This window comes from Pan troglodytes, chromosome 12 (assembly GCF_028858775.2).
Source record: "Pan troglodytes isolate AG18354 chromosome 12, NHGRI_mPanTro3-v2.0_pri, whole genome shotgun sequence".
In the NCBI taxonomy this organism is placed as follows: Eukaryota; Metazoa; Chordata; class Mammalia; order Primates; family Hominidae; genus Pan; species Pan troglodytes.
Genome location: NC_072410.2, coordinates 113,246,869 through 113,271,048, shown reverse-complemented (window position 1 = coordinate 113,271,048; position 24,180 = coordinate 113,246,869). Strand labels below are relative to the sequence as shown.

General features: G+C 41.4%; 1 protein-coding gene across 1 annotated transcript in view; it reads right to left on the bottom strand.

Moving 5' to 3' along the window:
• YWHAQ (tyrosine 3-monooxygenase/tryptophan 5-monooxygenase activation protein theta) overlaps positions 1-23,887 on the bottom strand; it is a 47,240-nt gene extending 23,353 nt beyond the window's left edge. Inside the window, exons 1-2 of the mRNA XM_003308878.6 lie at positions 23,572-23,887; positions 22,778-23,165 (exon numbers count right to left, since the gene is read on the bottom strand). Coding sequence (XP_003308926.1) covers positions 22,778-23,071 — 294 coding nt within the window. The 5' untranslated portion in view covers positions 23,072-23,165; positions 23,572-23,887. The remainder of the gene's footprint in view (positions 1-22,777; positions 23,166-23,571) is intronic.
• Between the last annotated feature and the right edge of the window lie 293 nt (positions 23,888-24,180).

The window sequence follows — 24,180 nt, the reverse complement described above, 5'->3', positions numbered from 1 at the left end:
CAGCTAATTTTTTTTTTTTTTTTTTGTATTTTTAGTAGACTGAATTTCACCATGCTGGCTAGGCTAATCTCGAACTCCTGACCTCGTGATCCACCCCCCCCCCCCCTCAGCTTCCCAAAGTGCTAGGATTACAGGCGTGAGCCATCGTACCTGGCATTTTTCTATTACATTAAATCAGATAAAACAGTACCAACACTTCTGACCGACATGAGAAACGCAAGTGAATATGACTGTGATTTCAGCACAAATAAAATAGACAAAGAGGAGACTTTTAGTTGAAATGCAAGTCTGAATTTGTGTTTATTGTCTACCTGACCATATGAAATGGTAACACATTTTAAAGGTTACTAAATTCTTCCTCTTTTTTTTTTTTTTTGAGACAGAGTCTCACTCTGTCACCCAGGCTGGAGTGCAGTGGCATAATCTCGGCTCACTGCAACCTCTGCCTCCTGGGTTCAAGCAATTCTCCTGCCTCAGCCTCCCAAGTAGCTGGGACTACAGGTACCAGCTACCACTCCTGGCTATTTTTTGTATTTTTAGTAGAGACGGGGTTTTCGCCATGTCAGCCAGGCTGGTCTCGAACTCCTGACGTAATCCGCCCACCTCAGCCTCCCAAAGTGCTGGTATTACAGGCGTGAGCCACCGAGCCTGGCCAAATGTTACTAATTTTAGAGCAATAAAGAGCAGTATATCAGATTAAAACACACTGCATTCACTTTCAGTATGGAGTACTTAAGAAATGTGTGACTCACAACCTTAAAATAGATTCACAGAAACATGACTTTCTGGTTCTGGCAACACAGTGAGACTGAGCTTACGGAGAATACCTCCCTCTTCTACTAAAAATAATCTAAATGCTAAGTAGAAATACTTTAAATAAAAATAGAAAAAACATACAGTAGAGCTTCAAAGAAAAGAGGGGAAATACATCCAGGCGCTAGATAGGAGGAAAGAAAGCTACAGCAATAAGTGAAAGTTTACAACACAACAACAGTGTGGAGGAGGGTGAGGACCCTAGAAAAACTTTGTCATCGCTGAGAAGTAGCCAAAAATCTACTTCCTGAGTTTTTGGGGGTGCAATCTCCCATAAAAAGCAGAAACTCGAACCTATGTTCTTCTGTGCAGGTGCTAGTCAAACGTTTATTTCATGCATGATGTATGAAAACACAAGCTGAAAATGTTAAAAATGGGCTGGAGCACAGTGTGCCCAGCACAAATAATCAAAACTACTGTGTAAATGGAGAGATTCTCACAATCTAAGGTACACACAAGTGCCATAAAAAAAGCAACATCCACGCTATTAAAAATAACAGGCTGGGCGCGATGGCTCACGCCTGTAATCCCAACATTTTGGGAGGCCGAGGTGGGTGGATCACTTGAGGTCAGGAGTTCGAAACCAGCCTGGCCAACATGGCGAAACCCCGTCCCTACAAAAATTAGCCAGGCGTGTTGGCGGGTGCCTGTAATCCCAGATACTCAGGAGGCTGAGGCAGGAAGATCACTTGAACCCAGGAGGTACAGGTTTGCAGTGAGCCGAGATTATACCACTGCACTCCAGCCTGAGCAACAGAGCAAGACTCCAAATCAAACAAACAAACAAACAAACAAACAAACAAAAATAACAAAAATACTCAAGGGACGGATTCTCTATCATGAGGCGTCAGCAGACACAAACAGGATAGTCAGTTCCCAAGAGCTTTAAAACTGTGTATAATAACACATAAATATGCTGAAAATAATTAAATAATCTTTTAAAGATGTTGAGGCTGGATACATAGGGTTACTACAGGATTTTCTTCACCTCTACCTAAGTTTGAAATTTTTCCTGACTAAAACAATCAAAAAGATTTTAAAAGAAAAACAGAAGCCAGGAGAAATGAACCACATATACAGTGAATTTTAAAAGGCAGCTTGGAGGTGGGAGAAGCGGAAGGGCTTTTAGAATAAAAAAAAAATGAAAACAACTTTAAAATTGGAGATGGACAAAGAAAATTAATAAAACAAAAGGCATATTTGAATAAACTACTCAGAATACAGAATAAAGAATAAGACCAAAAAATGTGGAAAAATTATAAGATGCGAATAGAAAGAGAAGGTCTAAGGTAATAGCCAACAGGTATTTCAGGAGAGAACAGAAAGAATGAGGATGAGATGTTATTCTGGGATAATGGCCGAGACTCCCAGTAATGGGATAAATACCTTGAGATTGGAAAAGCACAATAAATCCCAAGCAAGATAAAAAAAAATCATACCTAGATCATGGTAAAATTGCAGAATGCCAAAGACAAGAAAATTCTTAAAAGCAACCAGAGAAATGACACATTACCATAAAGGAAGAAACAACAATATGACAGCTGATTTTTCATCAGAAAACAATCAAGTAAGTATCTTCAAAGTGCAGAGAAAAACAACTGTCAACTAGAATTCCGTAACCAATTAAAGTACCACACAAAAACAGTGCAAAAACATAAAGACATTTCCAGAAAGACAGAAGTTCCCACTCACAGATCATTACTAAAAGAAACTTTTTTACAGTGGGAAGGAAGAAGTAATGGAATAAAAGAAGTCATCAATTAGAGTATTAACGGTCCAAAATAAGAGTACTGTGAAGGACTGAGTTGGCTATTAAAGCAAAGAAGTATGAAGAGGACACGTGTTTCCTGCATCTCTTTCAGAGGATTATCTTAATTTTGGAGGACAGTTACATGATTTTTTCCCCCTTAATCTACCAAGTGTCTGCCTTTTAAGACCATACTTTCTAAAATCTGACAACTGAAGTATTGATTATTTGCTCCAGAAGAAAATGTTTCACTAGAATAATCAAGGATCCTAAATATTTCAAGAGCCCAGTATCTATCTTAAGGTAAATGACAAGACGACATGGGTCCATTTCACTGGTATGATTTAACCAATATCTACATGCTAATAACTCACAAATTTGCTCCTTACCTAGTTGTATCTCAGTTTCTTCATCTGTAAAACAGTTAATGACAGTTCTTAATTCATAGGGTTGTTGTGAAGATTAAATGAGTTAACACAAACTCTGCTTGGTACATAACCCTCAATTGTGTCATACAGCATGACACAAATCTTTCTCTTACATACCATACCAAGTGCCTCCGACATATATTGACATCTGGATGGACCACTGGAACTTTAAACTTTACTCTTTTTTTTGAGACAGAGTTTCATTCTTCTTGCCCAGGCTGGAGTGCAATGGCGCAATCTCGGCTCACTGCAACCTCCACCTCCCGGGTTCAAACGATTCTCCTGCCTCAGCTTTCCAAGTAGCTGGGATTACAGGCATGCACCACCATGCCCGGCTAATTTTGTATCTTTAATAGAGACGGGGTTTCTCCATGTTGGTCAGGCTGGTCTCGAACTCCCAACCTGAGGTGATCCGTCTGCCTCGGCCTCACAAAGTGCTGGGATTACAGGCATGAGCCACCGCACCCTGCCTACTCATTTTTTAAAAATTAAATTTACCTTCCTGGCACGATCTACTATTGATTCTGCTCCCCTACTCAATTTTCTGTCTTAGGAAAAGTACTCAGTAGCCCTAGGCAGAAACCTAGGAGTCACCCTACTCTTTCTTTGGACTCATTCTCCCCGCCTTCTATATTTAGTCACCCAAGCCCCTGGAAGTAGTTTTCTCCAGGAAGTCAAGACTGATTAGCAAACTTTTCTCAGACAAGTAAGCATAGTATACTTTGAGAACATGTATTTCCCTTCTCTTTAGAGCCACTGAGAGAAAAGATATTTTCTTGTCCGGGTTTGATACATAAGGACACTGAAGGATCCAATGTACAGTCTAAAAAAGTGTGAACCACAATCAGTGCACTAACAAATCTACCCCCTACTGTGGAGACGATGGTCATTCAACATTTGAGCAGCATCCAACTCTTCTCTGTCATACCACACTTACTAAACAATTTCCTGATTATGTCTTGATTCCTACGTGAGTCTATCTGCCTCCTGAAAGAGAACATACTAGTCATGTCAACACAGTACTGCAATCTTTGTGCTAGTTATGGCTCACTGTAAATGAATAAGCTAACTTTCCTGGTTTTATGCACCAGTCGCATGAGCTTCATCACTGTGGATCTAGGCTTGAAAGATTGCTCCACCCTGGTATAGCTCACAAAGCTAAAGGCCACACCATGAATTGCAGTAAACTCACAAGAGTAATGCTAACCCTCCCACTCCATCTTTTGGGAAATACCCCCCAACACATACACACTCCTAACTTCTCTGTAGTGTTACATGGCTTAGTATCCTTACATATTTTGAAATATGTATATCTACTAGATCCCAAACCTGTTTCTATACTCTTTTTTTGAGGCTAGGTCTCACTGTGTCACCCAGAGGCTGGAATGCAGTGGTGCGATGTCAGCTCACTACAACCTCTGCCTCCCGGGTTCAAGCGATTCTCGTGCCTCAGCCACCAGAGTAGCTGGGATTACAGATGTGCACCACCACGCCCAGCTAATTTTCGTATTTTTAGCAGATGAGGTTTGGCCATGTTGGCCAGGCTGGTCTCAAACTCCTGGGCTCATGTGATCCACCCGCCTTGGCCTCCCAAAGTGCTGGAATTACAGGCGTGAGCCACTGCCCCCATCCCTGTTTCTACACTTACATTACTTATTTCTACCAATTATTCCCTCACCCTCTGATCTCCCAGCCACCTACGTTCATCCACACTACCTCTGAGTTTTCACTCTCCATTTCCCATTCCACCACAAATTGCCAAAGTCCTACTGATTTCACCTTTTCACAGTGTCACAGTATTTTTGAAAATCTATCTTCTCAGTCTCATTCCTATTTCTATTACCCAAGTTAACTGTATCATTTCACCTCAACTACTCCAATAATCTAACTGATCTACCAGGTTTTGGGGTTCTTCTTTCTCGGATCCAGTTTACACCTTGCTGCCAGATTAATCTTAAATTCCATTGTGGGCAGGTTAACTCCTTCTCAAAACCCCCAATGGTCTGTTAAAGGATAAACTTAAGGCCAGACATTGTTCTGCAGACTCAAGGTCCTGCAGAATCAGACCCTAACCTAGAGCTTCCAGGTAATTTAAATGGTAAAGAGATATTGATCCCCTCAGTAACCACCACAGCAGGGTGAGAAATCCATTTTCCTCTGTACTATACAAAGATTGTTATTCTGTGTGCCATTACACAAAAGGAGTTGGGAAGCATTGTCCTAACTGACTGACATCAACCTTATGTCAGGAGGAGGAGTGTGGAGCAACAACAAGGTGCCTCCCAAAAACCTAAGTGGCACTCTAAGAAGTAACATATACAAGTATTCTTCATGTCAGGATGCTAGGAATACAGCAGGTATTGGGAGGAAAGTTTAAAAAGCAACACTAAATATCTCCAGCACTACTCAAAGATAAAGCCACCCGAGCCCATGAATACAGTCTTTCAACAGTAAGGCAGCTACACTGAGGCTAGATGCAGCACTATTAGAGTGACTGGTCATGAAGGTCATCCAACTACAGCCTCTTGTTGATTTCTGTGTTCACCACTCAATCTTCTAGTGGTAATTTGGGTCCTCCTGTACATTTACCAACAAACAATAAACATGGCTCGATCATGTCTCTTTGCCTGACTTAATCCTTGGAGCTCCTCTCTCAACAGACCAACAAATTAGACATAGAGCCAACAGGATGAGGGAGGGACAAACCCTCAACCATGAATGTACACTATTTTACTCGTCTAGCACCCTACTACCTCTTCCTTATCCTGATAAGAAGAGGGAAAATCCTTCAAAAATATTTTTTTTAAAAAGTGTTACTGGGCCTTCATATGGAGCACTCATTAATGTGAATTTGCTTTTCTGGATGAAAAAGGATTAACATCAGTATTTGTGCAGACTAAAAATCACATCACATAAAAAGTTTTCAAACTTTTGAGATTTAAGTCTAAAAGGAACAAAAAAGGCATAAAACCCAACATTAACTGGAATATTTGCCAAATTAATGTCATGAATTAAACAATAAGTTGTCATGATGTCAGAGAATATGGGCTCCTCACACTCAGTGGGATATGTGCCACTGTAGTTATAGTGAAAGCAAATACAAGCCTAAGGGTAGGTTTATGCAATCAAGTGGTTTATTATTTTTGTGGGCTAAAGAAAATAAGGAGCTAAAACCCACAGGATAAACAGGCAAAAGAGAAAGGGAAGCAGCAGATGAAGAGAATCCAAGACTCTAAATACAAAGAGAAGAAGCATTATCTCCATGACCCAAATATTTCTCAACATCTTTTCCCAGTCCATCTGATCTCTAGCCACAACCATCCCACAACCCAGGCAAAATTACATACAGTAATATTGCTATCAACATCTGCTATAGCACAGTGGTGTCTTACAGGGAAAGGGACAGCCTTTTTGTGAGCACAGTATTACCTTGCCCCTGCCCCAATTAACCACGTAAAAAAAATAAAGATGTAGTTGAGGAAAAATGTTCACCCTGTCTTCCAACTCAGGTACTGAGGTGCTGTGACTGCAGTGGTGAAGATACCTAACAGAAAGATGGTAGCCTCTGACAAGTCATGAGACAATAAAGTAAGGGTATGCGTGAGCTGCAATGTGACAGTATTAGAGAAAATCAGAGGGTTTGTTCCTTCACTTCATCCAATGCAGCCTAACCAATTCCAGATGCTATTAGCAATAAACATAATGTCCAGTCTCTGGGCTCCTATGCTATATCCCCACATTTTAGAAGCTGGATACTGAGTGGCCATAACCGCAATATAAAATGTTCTACCTTCTGCTCCAAGATTCCCAGGATATTCAGGTTCGGAAGAAAAGTTTAATACTTCCACTGGTGACACATACTACATTCCAAATCTGTCAATCTGCATTAAAAACAATTACACATACATCACCATCATTTAGCAACATTTCCAGGACAGTTCTACAAAAAGAACCAAGGCAAATAAACGCCAAAGTCTATACATACTTTCTTCCCCTTAGAGAATTTACAATTTACTAGCATCCATAAGCTGTTTTAGCTACTGATTTGGGAAAGGCATCTGTTTTTTAGCCATTAATTTGTGGAGGAAAAGGACAAATCATAAAGAGAAAACAAAGAACTTTCCTTAAAATGGGGGGCAAAAGTCAAATCTTGGTCTGGTCATAAAGTAATCAAAATGGACAGACATCCTGATACCTAATAAAAGGATGTTGCATTAAACAAAAATAGGTCAAAATTGCCTTGCTAGCTTAGTATATATGGGTCAAGTTTTGCTATATCCTAAGAAGACTACTAAAGATAGAAAATGGTTTATACTAGCAAGGACACAAGTATACTTTGATTTGAGCTTTGCCTAAGTCTATGGCAAACTGAATTAAGCCACTACTACATTATAGAAATTATGTCATTATTTGCAGGCTAACTTTTCCATTTATAACTAACACATGCCATATACATTTATCTCTGCAGCTGAAGTATATACAACCCCTTCCTGCCTCTAGTCTATCAGCTCTGTTATGGGGTACAAAGGGAAGAATAGAGTCAACAGGAATTTAAGAGCCTATGGTTAAGAAAATTATTTCGCATTTACAACTAAACTTATATGAGTTACTGATCATATTCAAATGAACCCCCAGGGACAACATAAAAACCCTGGAAATGAAGTAGTGTTTAACAGTACATAGAGGAAAAAATAAAGATGAAGTCCTTATTCTTATGTCCTTACAGCTTACCAATACTGATCTGAACTGGGCATAATTTACTTTGCTAGCAGTCACAAGAGCAACTTAGGAAACCGGTAAACTCCAGACAATATAGAACTGAACTGGATCTCATTACCAAACTTGGTGAAAAAGAAGACACTATATAAACATAATCACACATTATTACAGAGGGTAAAAAATTAGAGCAGGCTGGTCCGAAGGTAAGGAGTTATCTTGATTGTTCATTCAGTTACCAAATCAAACTCCTTGTTCTACTCTTCCCCCTTTCTCACTACTGCACTTGACTAGTCTTAAAAAGAATTTTTTTCAATTCAGAAAATAATAAAAAGAAAAAAAAAAGAACTAGAGCAAAGGTAAGAAAGTGGGCAATATAGGAAAGAACCACAGGTAGTTTCATGTGGTTGGAGGACAGAGGGAACAATGAGTGAGAAAAGAGGCTGAAGAAAAATGCTGGAAGGTCTCAGAGGTCCTCTTAGGGAACCCAAACTCCATGTTACATGGTAATGATTGAGTGAAGAAGCAGTAATTATTCCTTCCCCAAGTCTTTATGAGCAATACCAGTATATATTAAAACAGATAAAAGGGAGCACACTGGTTGAAGGGCATATATATTTAAAGCCTAGATTCTTCCCCACTTACACACAAGGGAATTCAGAGAAAGGAGAGATGATCTCAGAAGAACAGGGTCCTGTAAAGGAGGGCTCTACAATGAAAGGCAGTAGGAGAACTCAAAGAAAACGATTCTAGAAAAGGGGAATTTGAGTTTCACAGCTAACTAGCTGTGGAACTGAGTAAATTAACATGCCTCAATTTCCTTACAATTTCCTTACTCACGTCTTATCTACCCATAACTGCACACTGGATGGTGCTAGGTAACAGAATTGAAAAGTATTAACAAGCTATAATTTGTAACTATAGAACGTAATAGTACCCAAATTGCATTTCGTAGGATGGGTGTGATTTCAGCGTGCAGAAAGGGAGAGGGAATACATTACAGTAGAGTAATGGAAACAAAATACAGCGCTGTCAACTTGGCTAGAACACAGGAACCACAGAAATCATGAGTTTTCCTTATACCCAATTAGATCTGATTATATTTTCTATAAGTGTGAGAATTTCAGATCAAGGATAAATGAATTGTTATTTCAACAAATGGTGCCAGGGCAATTGGATATCCACATGCAAAAGAATAAAATTGGACCTTTTCCTCACTCCATATGCAAAAAGGAACTCAAAATGGACTAAAGACCTAAACACAGGAGCTAAAATGATAAAACTTAGAAGAAATCATAAGTATATATCTTCATGACCTTGGACTAGGCAATGGTTTCTTAGATCTTATACCAAAAACACAAGCAACCAAAAAAAAAAAAAAAAAAAAAAGGACTTCAAAATTAACAATGTTTCTGCTTCAAAGGACACTAACAAGACAATCCACAGAACGGGAGAAAAACATTTGCAAATCATCTATCTGATAAAGGTCTAGTATCCATAATATATTTTAAAAAAAAAAAAGATTACAACCTAATGATAAAAACACAAATAACCCAATTTTAAAACAAGCATAAGGATCTGAACAGACATTTCTCCAAAGAGCATATACTAAAGGCCAATAAGTACATGATACCATTTCATATCCACCAGGATTGGTGAGGATGTAGAGAAACTGGAACTCTCTTACACTGTGGTGGGAATGTAAGATAGTACAGCCACTTTGGAAAACAATCTGGCAGTTCCTAAAACATTAAATGGGTATATACACAAGAGAAATGAAAACATGCCCAAGCAAATTCTCACAGCAGCATTATTCTTAACAGCCTAAAGGTAGAAGCAACCCAAATATGTCCATCGATGGACAAAAGATTTTTAAAAAGTAGTATTTTGTTTTGTTTTGTTTTGTATTTGGAGACGGAGTCTTACTCTGTTGCCCAGGCTGGAGTGCAGTGGAGTGATCTCGGCTCACTGCAAGCTCCGCCTCCTGGGTTCACGCCATTCTCCTGCCTCAGCCTCCCGAGTAGCTGGGACTACAGGTGCCTGCCACTACGCCCGGCTAATTTTTTTTTTTTTTTAGTAGAGACGGGGTTTCACCATGTTAGCCAAGATGGTCTCCATCTCCTGACCTCGTGATCCGCCCGCCTCAGCCTCCCAAAGTGCTGTGATTACAGGTGTGAGCCACCACGTCCGTCCAAAAAAAGTAGTATTTCTATACAGTGTAATATTATTCAGCCACAAAAAGAAGCACAAAATTCTGATACATGTTTCAACATAAACATTATGCAAAATGAAATAAGCTAGACACAAAAAGACAACTATTCTATAATTCCACTTATATGAGGTACCTAGAGTAGTCAAATTCATAGAAAGGAGAATGGTGGTTGCCAGGGGGGAATGGAGAGCTTCTGTTTAATGGGTATAGAGTTTCAGTTTTGCAAGATGAAGAGTTGCAGACGATGGTTGCTGGTTGCATTGCACGACAAAATGAATGTACTTAATACCACTGAACTGTAGCTTAAGAAGGGTTAAAACGCTAACTTTTATGTTACGTGTTATCTTACCACACTATAAGAGTTTTATTTAAAAAAGGTTAGGTGTGGTGGCTCACAATTGTAATTCCAGCACTCTGGGAGGCCATGCAGGAGGATCATCTGGCCCAGGAGTTTGAGACCAGCGTGGACAACAAAGTGAGACCCCATCGCTAAAAAATCAGCTGAGGGTGGTGGTGCACATCTGTAATCCCAGCTATTTGGGAGGCTGAAGTAGGAGGATCCCTTGAGCCCAGGAATTTGAGGATGCAGTGAGTCATGACCGTGCCATTGTACTCCAGCTTGGGTGACAGAGTGAGACCCTCTGCCAAAAAAAAAAAAAAGTTCTGATGCAAGCTACAACACAAATAAACCTTGAGGGCATTAGGCTAAGTGAAAGAAGCCAGACACAAAACACTACATATTATATGATTCTGTTTATATGAAACGTCCAGAAGAGGCAAATCTATAGGGATAGAAAGCAGATTAGTGGTTGTCAGGAGCTGAGGTAAGGGAAGATAGTGAATGACTATTAATGGATATAGAATTTGTTGTAATGAAAACGTTCTGGAATTAATAATGATGGCTGCACAACTTTGTGAATAAACTAAAAACCACAGAATCATATTTAAAAAGGTAAAATTTATGGTATTTGAATTATATTTAATTTTAAAATATATGTAAACTGACACTCCAAGTTTTTACATAAGGACAACGAAAAACAAGATAGCTTCTCTAACAAGGATAGTATCTGCAACTAAGCCAAATTATTTTGTAAACATTTCTTTGAAACTTAAGGAAAGGAGATAAGTTTCCTTAGAGAAATTAATTCTAAAGAGGGAAATTATTTGTGTAGCAATCATCACTATGACTTTTCAATATATGTGCCTATACTTTTTAGAGCTGTCTTTGTTTCATTTTCTTTTTTGAGACAGAGACTAGGTCTGTCACCCAGGCTTGAGTGAAGTGGCAGGAAGACGGATCACTGCAGCCTAAACCTCCTGGGCTTAAGAGACCCTCTTGCCTCAACCGCCAGTTAGCTCACAGGCACATACCACATCCCCAGCCACTGTTTTGATTTTTTTTTTTTTTTGGTAGAGACAGGGTCTCACACTTTGTTGCCAGGGCTGGTCTCGAATTCCTGGACTCAAGCAATCCTCCTGTGTTAGCCTCCCAAATTGCTAGGGTTATAGGTGTGAGCCACCCTGCCCAGCCTATGTTTATTTTAGATGTTCAAAACAACAAACAAAAATAACACACTAGAAAAAATGATCAGAGAATACGTGTTAAATGAGAAATAGTTCAGGGCTTTTATAAATTTGTGACCTCCACCCTTCCCCTTAGTCCTTTTTCTCCATAAACTCTAATTACAAATTCTACTACCACAGGAAAAAAGAGGAATACATCCTTCTGAAAAAATAATATTTGAGAATCTATCCTAATAATCTTAGTAGGTCCTTTAAAGACTCAACAGACGTGGGGGCTAAATATGTTGCTTTGGTATCCTGATATAAACTTAAAAGAAAACTACAGTAGTTTCATCAATAGCTAAAATAAGTTTATAAACATTTACCAGGCCATTTTGATTACAAGCAGAAATGTTCAGAAACCTGTCCTGGACAAAAAATAAATCACTAAATGCTTTTTGGTATCTGTATAAGAAGGATCACCTTCCAGAGATGTACAGCTGATCGTAAACAACAAAATAGAGGTATACAACCTTAAATCCTACCTGCTGAGTTATTCAAACTGCATCAGTGTACACTGTACTATTTAAAACAGCAACAAATAAGGCATGAAAAACCCTAACAATAAATACAGTAATACCAAAAAAAGGTATTAAATGTTTAAATGTTACATGTGCACTTCAGCCCAGGAGGCAGAGGTTGCAGTGAACTGAGATCGTGCCACTACATTCCAGCCTGGGAGATAGAGGGAGACCTTGTCTCACCAAAAAAAAAAAAAAACACAAAAAAACAAAGAGTTCCATGTAAAAAAATTAAAAATATATTAAAAATGTAATTATGTAAAAAGTAACTTCCACAGAGCATAGCTATATTTAATGGGATATTCTATCCTTCCAAATGGTGGTCTCTGCAATCAGGCACCAAATAATCAAGAGTATTTTAAATCCGTAATGTAACCTTTCCAACCTCTTATCCATCAGAATCCCAAGAGGGCAAACACTAGCACTGAAGATCTAAAAAGTATATTCCCAAATGACTGGAAACAGTACCAGGCTGAAAGATCAGAACACCTAGTATAAATATGTTTAACTGCAGAGGTTTAACAACTGTAGCTTTTAAGAGCAAAAATCCTGTGAGCTGCATTCAAGTAATGTTTGGTGGAATGTACAAAACAAGAGGGAAAATGGAGTACTAATTATTGAAGAACAACAGCAGTAAGAGTTATTCAGGAATAAAATGTCTAATCTGATGATCCATATAGCTTATGGCTTTAAAGCATTTTCACACACTTCTCCATTTATTTCCTCCAATCACCGCGACATGACATTCACAATCTATGACCATCCTTTAAGAAAGCATTTAAATTTATGTAAGTTCTTATCATCATGGTCTCACCACTTGCACCATTATTTTTCCATTTCTCTAAGTAAAGTCTGTAGCAAAGGTACAGGAGACAGAATGTTCAAATGAAGAGTATCGTACAGAATATGTATTTAGTACCACACTGTGCCAAACCCAACTGGATACTGTAGTAAAAATCCAGATGACAAAGAGATCATGAAATACTACTCATCTGGATAGAAAAACATGTAAACTGACAATCAAAGGTTGGTATGAAGACAAGTTTCACTGATAAATACTTTGACCAATGCTGGTTAACAGCTAACCTGACTTACTGCCTCCAAAAGCCGTGTATTTTTAAAACCTAAATGCAACCAGCTCTGAAAGACCATTATCCATATTTTTCATGGATGTCAACTCTGCTTTTTGGTCAGGTATTGGGAGGGGCAAGTTAAGAGATTATTAACTTCGTATTATCCTTCTCAACACAAGAAAGCAGAAAGACATTCCAACATACCAGATCTTTAGCTGGTTTCCAGGAATTAACAGGGACTTTTATTATCCAATGTCTAATATCAACTATTCTCCTTTCTTCATTATCACATCTGTGATTTTCCTGGTCTTCAAACCTATATTCCTAGGGATAAGATGGGGTGCAGGGGCAGAGAAATGGGAAGGGTGGGGAAGGTTTTACAAATTCCATTATCACCACATATGATGACTACTCAGAAAATAAACTGCTCAATCACCCAAACACAGTAATAAAATTCTCGTAGAACAGCAGTTCTACTATTAACTTCAGTAATTAAATTCTCATAGGGCAAAGTATAGTCTGGGAACCCCTAGAGGTCTCCCCTATATCCTTTGTGGGGTGGGGAGGAGACAAAGTAAAACCACTTTCATAAGTCTAAGATATTTGCTTTTTTTCCACAGTCATTTTCTCACAAGTGGAGTTTTCCAGAAGCTACAGGAGGTGGAATACTACAATAGGTTGAATGAAATGCAATGCCGCTATTCTCATTCAACTTTTTGTTAAAGTTATTTTATTTTCTAAAAAGGGGTCCTGAGATCAAGTCTGTGAACCACTGTCCCAGAGTATGGCCAATTAAGACGTCTTACACAGCATCTGGTAACTCCATCAATCTACTCAGCACTCATCACCCAAACAAAAAAGTGATGGTGCCAGTGATGTCTCCTAAGCGGGGATCAATACCGTTCTATACATTCTCATATCTTGAGGATAACAAGACACAGGCTACACTATCTCCTTGCTATATGTATTAAAGACACTCAACCAGTGATGTGAAATATCATAACCCCCAATACATGGCAACCAACAATTACAGTGAACACCCACATATCCACCACCTGGATCTTACCATTAACCTTTTGCCATACTTGCTTTATCAGATACCCATCCATTTCTAGCAGTTATAAGCTGAAGACATCAGTACAGGCATATCACTAGTTTTTTTTTTCAAAGCAAAATTTACATACAAAATGCACAAATCTTGGGTGTACATTTGCTGAGTTTTGACAAATGTATAAAACCCAAACCCATATCAACTAAAGAATACAATTATCCATTCTACTATAAAGACACATGCACACATACGTTTATTGCAGCACTATTCACAATAGCAAAGACTTGGAACCAACCCAAATGCCCATCAATGATAAACTGGATCAAGAAAATGTGGCATATATACACCATGGAATACTATGCAACCATAAAAAGGATGAGTTCATGTCCTTTGCAAGGACATAGATGAAGCTGGAAACCATCATTCTCAGCAAACTAACACAGGAACAGAAAACCAAGCACCGCATGTTTTCACTTATAAGTGGGAGTTGAACAATGAGAACACATGGACACAAGGAGGGGAACATCACACAGCGGGGACTGTCAGGGGGTCGGGGGCTAGGGGAGGAATAGCATTGGAGAAATACCTAATGTAGACGATGGGCTGATTGGTGCAGCAAACCACCATGGCACATGTATACCTATGAAAGAAACCTGCACGTCCTGCACTTGTATCCCAGAACTTAAAGTATTAAAAAAAAAAAAAAAACAATTATCCCAGAAGCCTGCCCCTTCCCAATCTCTGCCTATTCTCCCACAGAGGCCATTATTCCTGATTTTTTTTCCTACCATAAACAGGTTGTGTTTGTTCTAAAATTTCATATAAATGGAATCACATACACTATGTACTTTTTCATGCAAAGTTTCTTTCACCTAGCATGTTTTTGAAATTCAATCATATTGTAGTATCAGTGGTCCATTCCTTTTAATGCTGAATAGTATTCCATTTATGAATACATCAGTGTTTATCAATTTTCCTACTAGTGGATTATTTCTAGTTTTCTGCTCTTAGAATAAAGCTGTTATTAACATTTTTGTACCTATGCGCCTTGGCCCCATGCATCATTCCCTCTTGCGTAAACACCTAAGAGTGGAATTTCTAGGGGAGGAAAAACTTATAATAGGGAATTTTAAAGGTACACAGGAGAACAAAGAATAGTACAACGAATTCCAATTAAAGCCAGCTGCAACTATATTAATTCATAGACACTCCTGTTTCATCTGTATTCCCCCAATTACTCTGAAGTCCTAGGTATTATCATCATTTTGTCTTTAAATACTCAATATGCAAACAATAGTTTCAAATCTAGTAATTTATCATATTTATCACTGACTTATCTATGGATTAAGAGTTCAATTAAAGTAGCAATGGATAAACTTTGCTTCTCTTCACATCTTTTAAATGATGTCTCTCTACCACCTCCCTGATATCCAGAAAGTCAGTGGTATGAATTCAGATACGTTTTCTGTTGCCATTTGGAAAGGATTAGTGCTAAATACAAAAACTGGTCTTAATGATAAAAATAGAGAACATTAACATAGCCAACCAGATTTCCCAACTGCCAAAGCAACACCTTGACTCAACTAATCCCATGCTATGGTATCATGTTCTAAATGAAACTACATGAGACTTAAAAATACTAGTTTTCTTAAGCAGTCCTTTGTGAGAAGGGAGGCGGTCCTCACACATCCAATACTGAACAAGGAGATAAGATGTTAAACCTTCTGGTCACCAGATTTTTGTTAGCCTTAAAAACTTGCTTGTGCTGGAAAGGGTTAGGGGAAATGAATGACCTTCTCAACCACTGCTGATGACAGTGTATACACATACCTTTTCAGAAGGCTATCTGGAAAAAACCGCACATCTTTTGATTTGGAAATTCCACTTCGAGAACTTAAGTAAATCCTAGCATAAAGCATGCAACAACGATCTTCTTCCCAGGGTTGTTTGGAGAAAAATTGTTTACAGTGTTCACCACTGCATTAAAAGTCTGAACCACGGCCGGCTGCAGTGGCTCACGCCTGTAATCCCGGCACTTTGGGAAGCCGAGGCGGGAGGATCACCTGAGGTCGGGAGTTTGAGACCAACCTGACCAACATGGAGAAACCTCTACTAAAAATACAAAATTAGCCGGGTGTGGTGGTGCATGCCTGTAATCCCAACTACTTGTGAGGCTGACGCAGGAGAATTGCTTGAACCCGGAGGCAGAGGTTGAGGTGAACCAAGATTGCGCCACTGCACTCTAGCCTGGGCAACAAGAGCAAAACTCTGTCTCAAATAAATAAATAAATAAATAAATAAAATTAAATTTAAAAAGTCTGAACCACATATGCCAAGCTACTATGAAAGAGGGGAGGAGATTTGCCGTTCATCAATTTTTACTGCATCTAATAGATTTCAATATAATTGCAGTCTGTGCAAAGTCTTTAAAAGAGCTCAGGGCTTTGGAGACAACTATGAATAAGTGGCACTTTGAAAATATAGGACCCGGCCAGACACAGTGGTTCACGCCTGTAATCTCAGCACTCTGGGTGGATTGCTTGAGCTCAGGAGTTCAAAACCAGCCTGGGCAACATGGCAAAACTTCATCTCTACAAAAAATACAAAAATTAGCCAGGCATAGTGGCAAGTGCCTGTAGTCCCAGCTACTCCGGATGCTGAGGTGGGAGGATGGCTCGAGCCCGGGAGGTGGAGGTTGCAGTGAGCCCAGATGGCGCAACTGCACTCCAGCCTAGGCCACAGAGCCAGACTCTGTCTCAAAAATAAAAACAAATCAAATCAAACCAAACAAAAAATAGGACCCACTGAATAAGTTTCAGTAAGGTGAACTGTAGAGTTTGAACAGCATACACACAATAATGACAAGGGGAAAAATGACAAGTCTAGCTGGACAAGAGGTTCAGGTAAGATATCAACACGTTAGGAAGAAGCCAAAGGACAGCATGACACAATCCAATACAACTTAATACAGCTCATTTTATTTATGGACTAATCCAAGGCATCTCAACCTTGGCATTATTGGCATGGGGGGGGCTGGGGTCTTTGTTGGGGAGTGTCCTGTGCACCGCATGTTTAGTAGCATTCAGGCCTCTCTACCCACTAGACGTGAGCAGCACCTTCCTTCCTCAAGTCTTAACCCAAAATGTCTCCAGATGTTGCCAAAATTCCGCTGGGGGCAGTGGGGAGTGGGTAAAATCACCTGGTTGAGTGACACCAACCTAACCTTAAACTTACAATATTCTATTTCACTCTTTTTTTTTTTGAGACAAGAGTTTTGCTCTGTCGCCTAGGCTGGAGTGCAATGGCACAATCTCGCCTCACTGCAACCTCTGTCTCCCCGATTGTAGCAATTTGCCTCAGCCTCCCAAGTAACTGGGATTACAGGTGCCCGCCACTACGCCAGGCTAATTTTTTGTATTTTTAGTAGAGATGGGGTTTCATCATGTTGCCTAGGCTGGTCTCGAACTCCTGACCTCAGGTGATCCACCTGCCTCGGCCTCCCAAAGTGCCAGGATTACAGGCGTGAGCCACCATGCCCAGCCCATTTCATTCTTTAAAAAACAACAAAAACCTTGGCTGGGGCACATCTCTAGCAAAAATACAAAAAATTAGCCAGGCATGGTGGTGCATGCCTGTAATCCCAGCTACTCGGGAGGCTGAGGCAGGAGAATTGCTTAAACCCGGGAGACAGAGGTTGCAGTGAGCTGAGATGGCGCCACTGTACCCCAGCCTGGGTGGCAGAGCAAGACTCCATCACACACACAAAAAAAACCCAAACCCCCCAAAACTCTTGCCTTTAAGCAGCCTACAATCTAAGGGCAAAACCCGCAACGTCAATGAGCTTTTAAATCTTATTACACTATTGTGTGTATAAGAAAGTCTTCAATATTACAAACTAGGAGTTTTGCCCATCACAGGTCTACCTTCCTCGTTAGAAGCATTAATGTCTTATATTTATTAAAATGCACAAATTCCTCAAAACAGAAATTCACACCATGGTCTTAAGTGAGCTGCCATGTACTTAGGGCCTACTGTGTTTCATGTCATAAGCAGTTACACCACTTGGGCTCAAATCCTTGCTCTTAACACTTACTAGCTTTGTAATCTTGACCACATTACTAACTTCTTTATGCCTCATTTTCCTCAACTTTGAAACAGAGATACTATCAACCTACCTTAGGGGAGCAAAGTGAGTATAAAGTGCTTAAAATAGTGTTTAGTGTGCAGTGAATACCTGGTAAATGTCAATTATGAGCCATTATTCTAACTACAAGCCCATAAAGGCAGGCACCATCATCATCAATTTACAGAAGAGAGAGTCTGAGGGATTAAGAAATTTGCCAGAGTCCACGAAAATAAAAGGTAATGGAGCAACGATTCAAAAATTGATTCAGAGCCCATACTTTTTCCATTGTGTCAATAAAATCACATTCAGATTCATTAACTATGAAGAAAAACATATCAGTCTTACTAAAAAATAATGACCAGCGTAAGACATTTATTATTAAGAGATTAAATTTAAACACAACTAAATTCAAGCATACTATTCAATTAAGGTTACAAAGCTTTTACACTAAGACAGACAACTTCCAGAGATTCTCTACATACTATTTTAACTCTCATTTTTAAAAATTGCGATATGCACTTTAGTTTCTGAAATTGTTTATGCATTATGCTGAAGTAATTTACTGAAATTCTACTAGAACTGATGTACAGGAGAGGATAATATGATGTCTAAGATAGAAATTATCTTGTATACACTCAAACTGCCTGGTTCTTATTCCAAGGTCACTGACTTTGTAAATGACAGATTTTGTTCCCAAGTCCCAGAAGAGCTTTGTGAACCCCTCTAACTTTTTCCATTTGCCCTTCCCTCACATCCAAGTTCTACTTAATGACTCCTAAACATCTTAGCTGTAATATTTAAGCCCAGGGTTTTGTTTTTGTTTTCAGAGTCTCGCTCTGTGGCCCAGGCTGGAGTGCAGTGGCACATCTCGGCTCACTGCAACCTTCGCCTCCCAGATTCAGGTGATTCTCCTGCCTCGGCCTCCCGAGTAGCTGGAACTACAGGCATGTGCCACCACGCCTGGCTAATTTTTTTGTATTTTTAGTAGAGATGGGGTTTCACCATGTTGGCCAGGCTAGTCTCCAACTCCTGACCTCAGGTGATCCACCAGCCTTGGCCTCCCAATGTGCTGGGATTACAGGCATGAGCCACCACATCCAGCCAAAGCCCAGTTTTTTTGTGTCTAAATTTTGCTCTTGCCAACACTCAGTAAGATCACCAATGACTTCTGCCTCACTTCTTTCTGAAGCCATTTCCCTAAAGTCACCAGTTTTCAACCTGTCATGTATTCTTCAATCTGGACTTTAAAAACTACTCACTTAAGAGGTGGAAGGATGTCAGAGCAGAGCAGAATGGCTAGGACCTACATTACTCTACAGCCCCAAACCATGAGAACTCGAAGAGACTTAGAAAGTTAAGCCCAAAGTCTTCGGTTTTACAATGACACTGAGAGACAGCTCTAACTGGATGAAATCTTAACTCCCCTCATCTTAGAGAGTTTGGATCACTTATAGTTCTTTACTCTTGGATTTTAACATTTTTTGGTGCTTCCACGGTTCAGTAACCTCTTTCAATACCGTGATTATCAAAAGGGTTGAAGAGTTGTTCACACAGTTATTTTGAATACATGGTTTAAGTAATTCTGCCCCAACCTACTCTATGAAAGGGAAGAGGCTGAGAATATCTGCTCTTTTCTACCAAAAATTTAGCTATCCTTCATGTTACTTTAACTAGTCTTCTATAATCACCAAGTTAGTCTCACCTCCTCCACACCAAATCTTTCTTCCTGTTCACCAAAGGAAAAAAAGAAAACCCTATATTAGCATGCATGTTCAAAAACTTTAGGTGTTACTCTACTTTCCTAGACTCCTTATTAAACTAACTCATCAATTATCACTTGTCTTATAACTTCCTTATCTGTCAGTTCAGATCACAGACTGGTTAGTCAGCCCTCAAACCATGAATTCTAGATGCTGCTACATGTACAGTGGTGCTGACATCTGTAATCCCAGGACTCTGGGAGGCCAAGTCATGAGGACTGCTTGAGGCCAGAAGTTCAAGACCAGCCTGGGCGTAACAAGATCCCATCTCTACAATAAATAAATAAAACTTTAAAAAAACCAGTTTCCCATCAACCAAATGAAGAAACCCCCCTTACTTCAATCTTCTATAAATGATGATGCCTGCCTTCCTTTCTAGGCTTGTCTCCTGCAACAACTCTACACATGAACTCTGCTCCAGCCACGCCGACACATTGTTCCCTGAACAAGCCCTATCCCGGATATTCCTTTAATACTGACACCTCCGCCAGCCTCTTCCCTCAACGTTCACCCCCAAAAAACGGTATCTTTGTGAAGCCTTTTCAAAGGTTTCTATTTCCTTCAGACTACATAGCATTGTGTTCATTAACCATCTGATGGGAATATTGTGTTATTTATGTTTGTGTATCTCTCACATGCTCTCTAAATTATAAATCATCAGAGGGCAAAATCCACGGTTCTGTTTTGTTCCTCCCCATATTGCTCAGAGCACAGTGCCTGGCACACAGAAAGCTCTCAATACAGTTGCCAACTTGAAGAAGTGCTTTCCCAGGATATTTTTTATAGGTTGGCCACCAAGCCCCAGTTAGCCTCTTAAGCCATTTTATGAATATTTCATTTATGCCTTGGTGTCTCGGATTCATCAAACTATTCTATTTCTTCTCAGTATATAAAAGAGACTGTCCTAAATTCAGGGGTTGTCCCCATTGAAATGGTCTGTATGAAAGTTCTATTCTAATAACACCTGGTCTCTCTCTCAAGCTACGTATCAACTAAGCAAAACTCTTCCCCGACTTATGCCATCATAAAAAGCAGAATTTATAAGAGCCACAAAATAAAACGAATATTCCTTTGGCTCAGAGTCACCTTGCTCAAGAACAAGAAAAATCACGCGGTGATTCTGAATTGCTTCAAGGTAACTAACTGAAAAGTAATAAACCGAACAGAAATGAAATATGCTGTAAGAGTATCCAAAATACATACATAGAAAACCTTAACATATGGAATTCTTAGGAGTCTTCCCCTGGTAACAGATAATGCTGTTAACAGCCATTACCATATGTTACTCAAGTTGAAGTCTACCACTACTTTCAAGTTGGCAAAATTTTTTAATACGAGCAATTCAGTCCAAAAAGCTTTTACAAGTGCTTCTTCAATGCCACGCAGGGACTGGAAGCTAAGAGCACACGGAAGAATACAACGAAGTTTTGACTTCATAAAGTAAATAATCTTAAGTTTTCTCCACTTTAGTACACACTCTGTCTGCATTACTTTCTTTGCCTCTTTACCAGTTATTTCCATCAGCCATGATTTTGTCCGGATCGCCTGTCATCGTATTAGAAAAATATATAGGTTAAAAAAGTTTCGTGGATTTTTTTTTTTAAACAAGGGGTGGGGAACATATTTCCTGCCCCACCATTCTGATGAGTTGAAGAAAGAAGGCTTGGGGGGTGGGGGTGGGGGAGGAGGCCAGGGAGAAATTATTTCTTCCATTCCCTTTTGAAAAATCGCCAGTCTAGTATGCTTGTCTATCAAAGCCCACCTAAAATATGATGTGCACAAACACATCAAAAATAAGTAGGCCTCTTGTAAAAGTGACACTTAAAAGGCAAACCATATCAGATTATTTCCCATTTTATTCATAGAAATGACTCTTTGCAGCACTGAAACATTTAAAAACACTCCTGGATATAATGCTGGTATTTCAATTTTAAAAACTTATCCTACGGATCAAAAGATCCATGGAATGACAAAGCTAAAAATGTTCTCTCTCACTAATAAGGGTGAATCACAGCAGCCACCTACTCCACCCAACAATCGTCCTTGCTAAGACTGGACAGTTCAAAACCTGGAAAGCTTTCCTTGTCTGCTCCACACTGGAAACGAATTCACTTCAACACTAGTGTTTAAGCACAGGTGTGCAACAGCAAGGAAATGTTATTAAATGTTGAAATTTACCAGGACATTGTGTTCTTCAGACACAGCTGTGTCCTTTTCACATTTCCCGAACTCCCCTCCTCTCCTGTTTATGAGGGGTGGGGGGGGGGCACAACAGATACTCTTATTTGAAAAATAAAGTATCTGTTCAGATTTTCTAAGTAAATTTCCATTACTGGGTTTGGGAAAAAATCCCTACTACATTGTCTGTAACAAAAAGGTGCCTGCGCCTTCTTTCAACTGCCTGAAGCTTGTGAACCGACTGAATACATATAAAGGGCTCACAGATCTCAGGACGCAGTCTCCCCGCACAAGAAACTTAAAAACGCCTTTCAGTCTCGCAGAGATCTACTTGGATGTTTCCAAGTTCCATCGTTTGGTAGCTACCCAGCATCTGGGGGGGGAAAAAAAGGACTTATCCTTGGAAAAGCGGCTTCTTGAGTCTCAAGAACCGGAGGGACACAGTAGGGAAGTCAGGGCTCACCTGAAACCCTCCACCCCAGCAGACAGTCCGGCAAGCCCCGGCTCACGTTTGTTTCCGTGCCCGCGAAACTCTCAATGAAAAGCATCTCACAAAAGGCCTCCCCTGCTCCCCGCGCCGAGGACTCACCAGCACCGTGGTGCAGATGGATCTCAGCTCGGACTCCACTTTCTCCCGATAGTCCTTAATCAGCTGCAACTTCTTGTCGGAGGTGTCGGTCTTCTGCTCGATGCTAGAGATGACCCTCCAGGCGGACCTGCGGCCCCCGACCACGTTCTTGTAGGCCACGGAGAGCAGGTTGCGCTCCTCGTTGGACAGCTCGGCGCCCTGCTCGGTCACTGCCTTCATGCAGGTGGCCATGTCGTCGTAGCGCTCGGCCTGCTCGGCCAGCTTGGCCTTCTGGATCAGCTCAGTCTTCTCCATGGCGGGCGCGGGGCCGGGGCCGGGGCCGGGGCCGGGGCGGAGGGCGAGGAGAGCGAGGGCGAGCGCCGACCCGGAGCGGGAGGAGCCTCGAGAGCTGCGGAGGGGCGGGGCGGCGAGGCGAGAACAAAAAGCAGGGAGGGAGCGCCGTCAGACAATGCGGCCCGCCGCCCGCTTTTGTCTCCCGCACACGCGGCCGCTTGAATTTCCCTCTCCCCCGCCCCCTCCCCCGCTGGGCGCCCGGGGAGGCCGCGGCCCGCGGCTGGAGGAGGCGGGGGCGGCGCGGAGGCCCCGCGCGCAGGGAGCCCGAGCCGCGGCCGCTCCCGCCACCCCCGCCCGGCCGGCCCAAGATGGAAGCGACCGTTGGCCCCGCACCTTCCCGCCCGGAGCCGTCCCTGAGGGGAGCGGCATCGACAACCGGCTGCTCTCAAGGGCGGCACCTCCGCCCGGCCCTCAATCCGAGCGCGGCCGGAGGAAGCCCGCGGGCTGACCCAGGCGCTCACCTTCACGTCTCCGCGGCCGCGACGCGAGTCCCACCACTTTGATCTGCTTTTGGCTTTAGCTGAGGACCCTCCCGTGTCAGCCTACCCCGGGGCCGAGGTGCGGTCCACCGCCCAATGATGCGCCGAGCTTGTCCCGAGAGTCCCGCCCCCAGCGCGCCGCTGGCCAATGAGGACCGAGCGCGCGGAAGGGGGCGAGGGGGGCGGAGCGGGAGGGAACGCGGAGGCTAGGAGGGTGGGTCGGCACGGGGAAGTTCGGTTGGCCGGCAGGCTGCGGCTTCGGCCACGGGGTTTCCTCCAATTAGATCCAGGGTAAAAGGACGTCACTGTTGCCATGGCGATGCCGTTACCAACTCCCCTCAGCCTCCCCGCCACCCCGGCACTTCTGGGTGCGGCACGAGACCCAGAGGCGCGCACGACCCCCTAGGCGGCGGCTGCGTCTCCCGCTGCGGATGGTGCATTGCATCTCACGGGCTCTGGCCGAGGCTGGACTTCGGAGGGTGACATATTCAGCTGTTTTAGAGCACGGGGGCCTTTCTTTCCTCCACCTTTCTATCCGTGACAAAGGTTTGGATCCCAAGACACTAAACCCAGACCTTAATGACGTTGCCA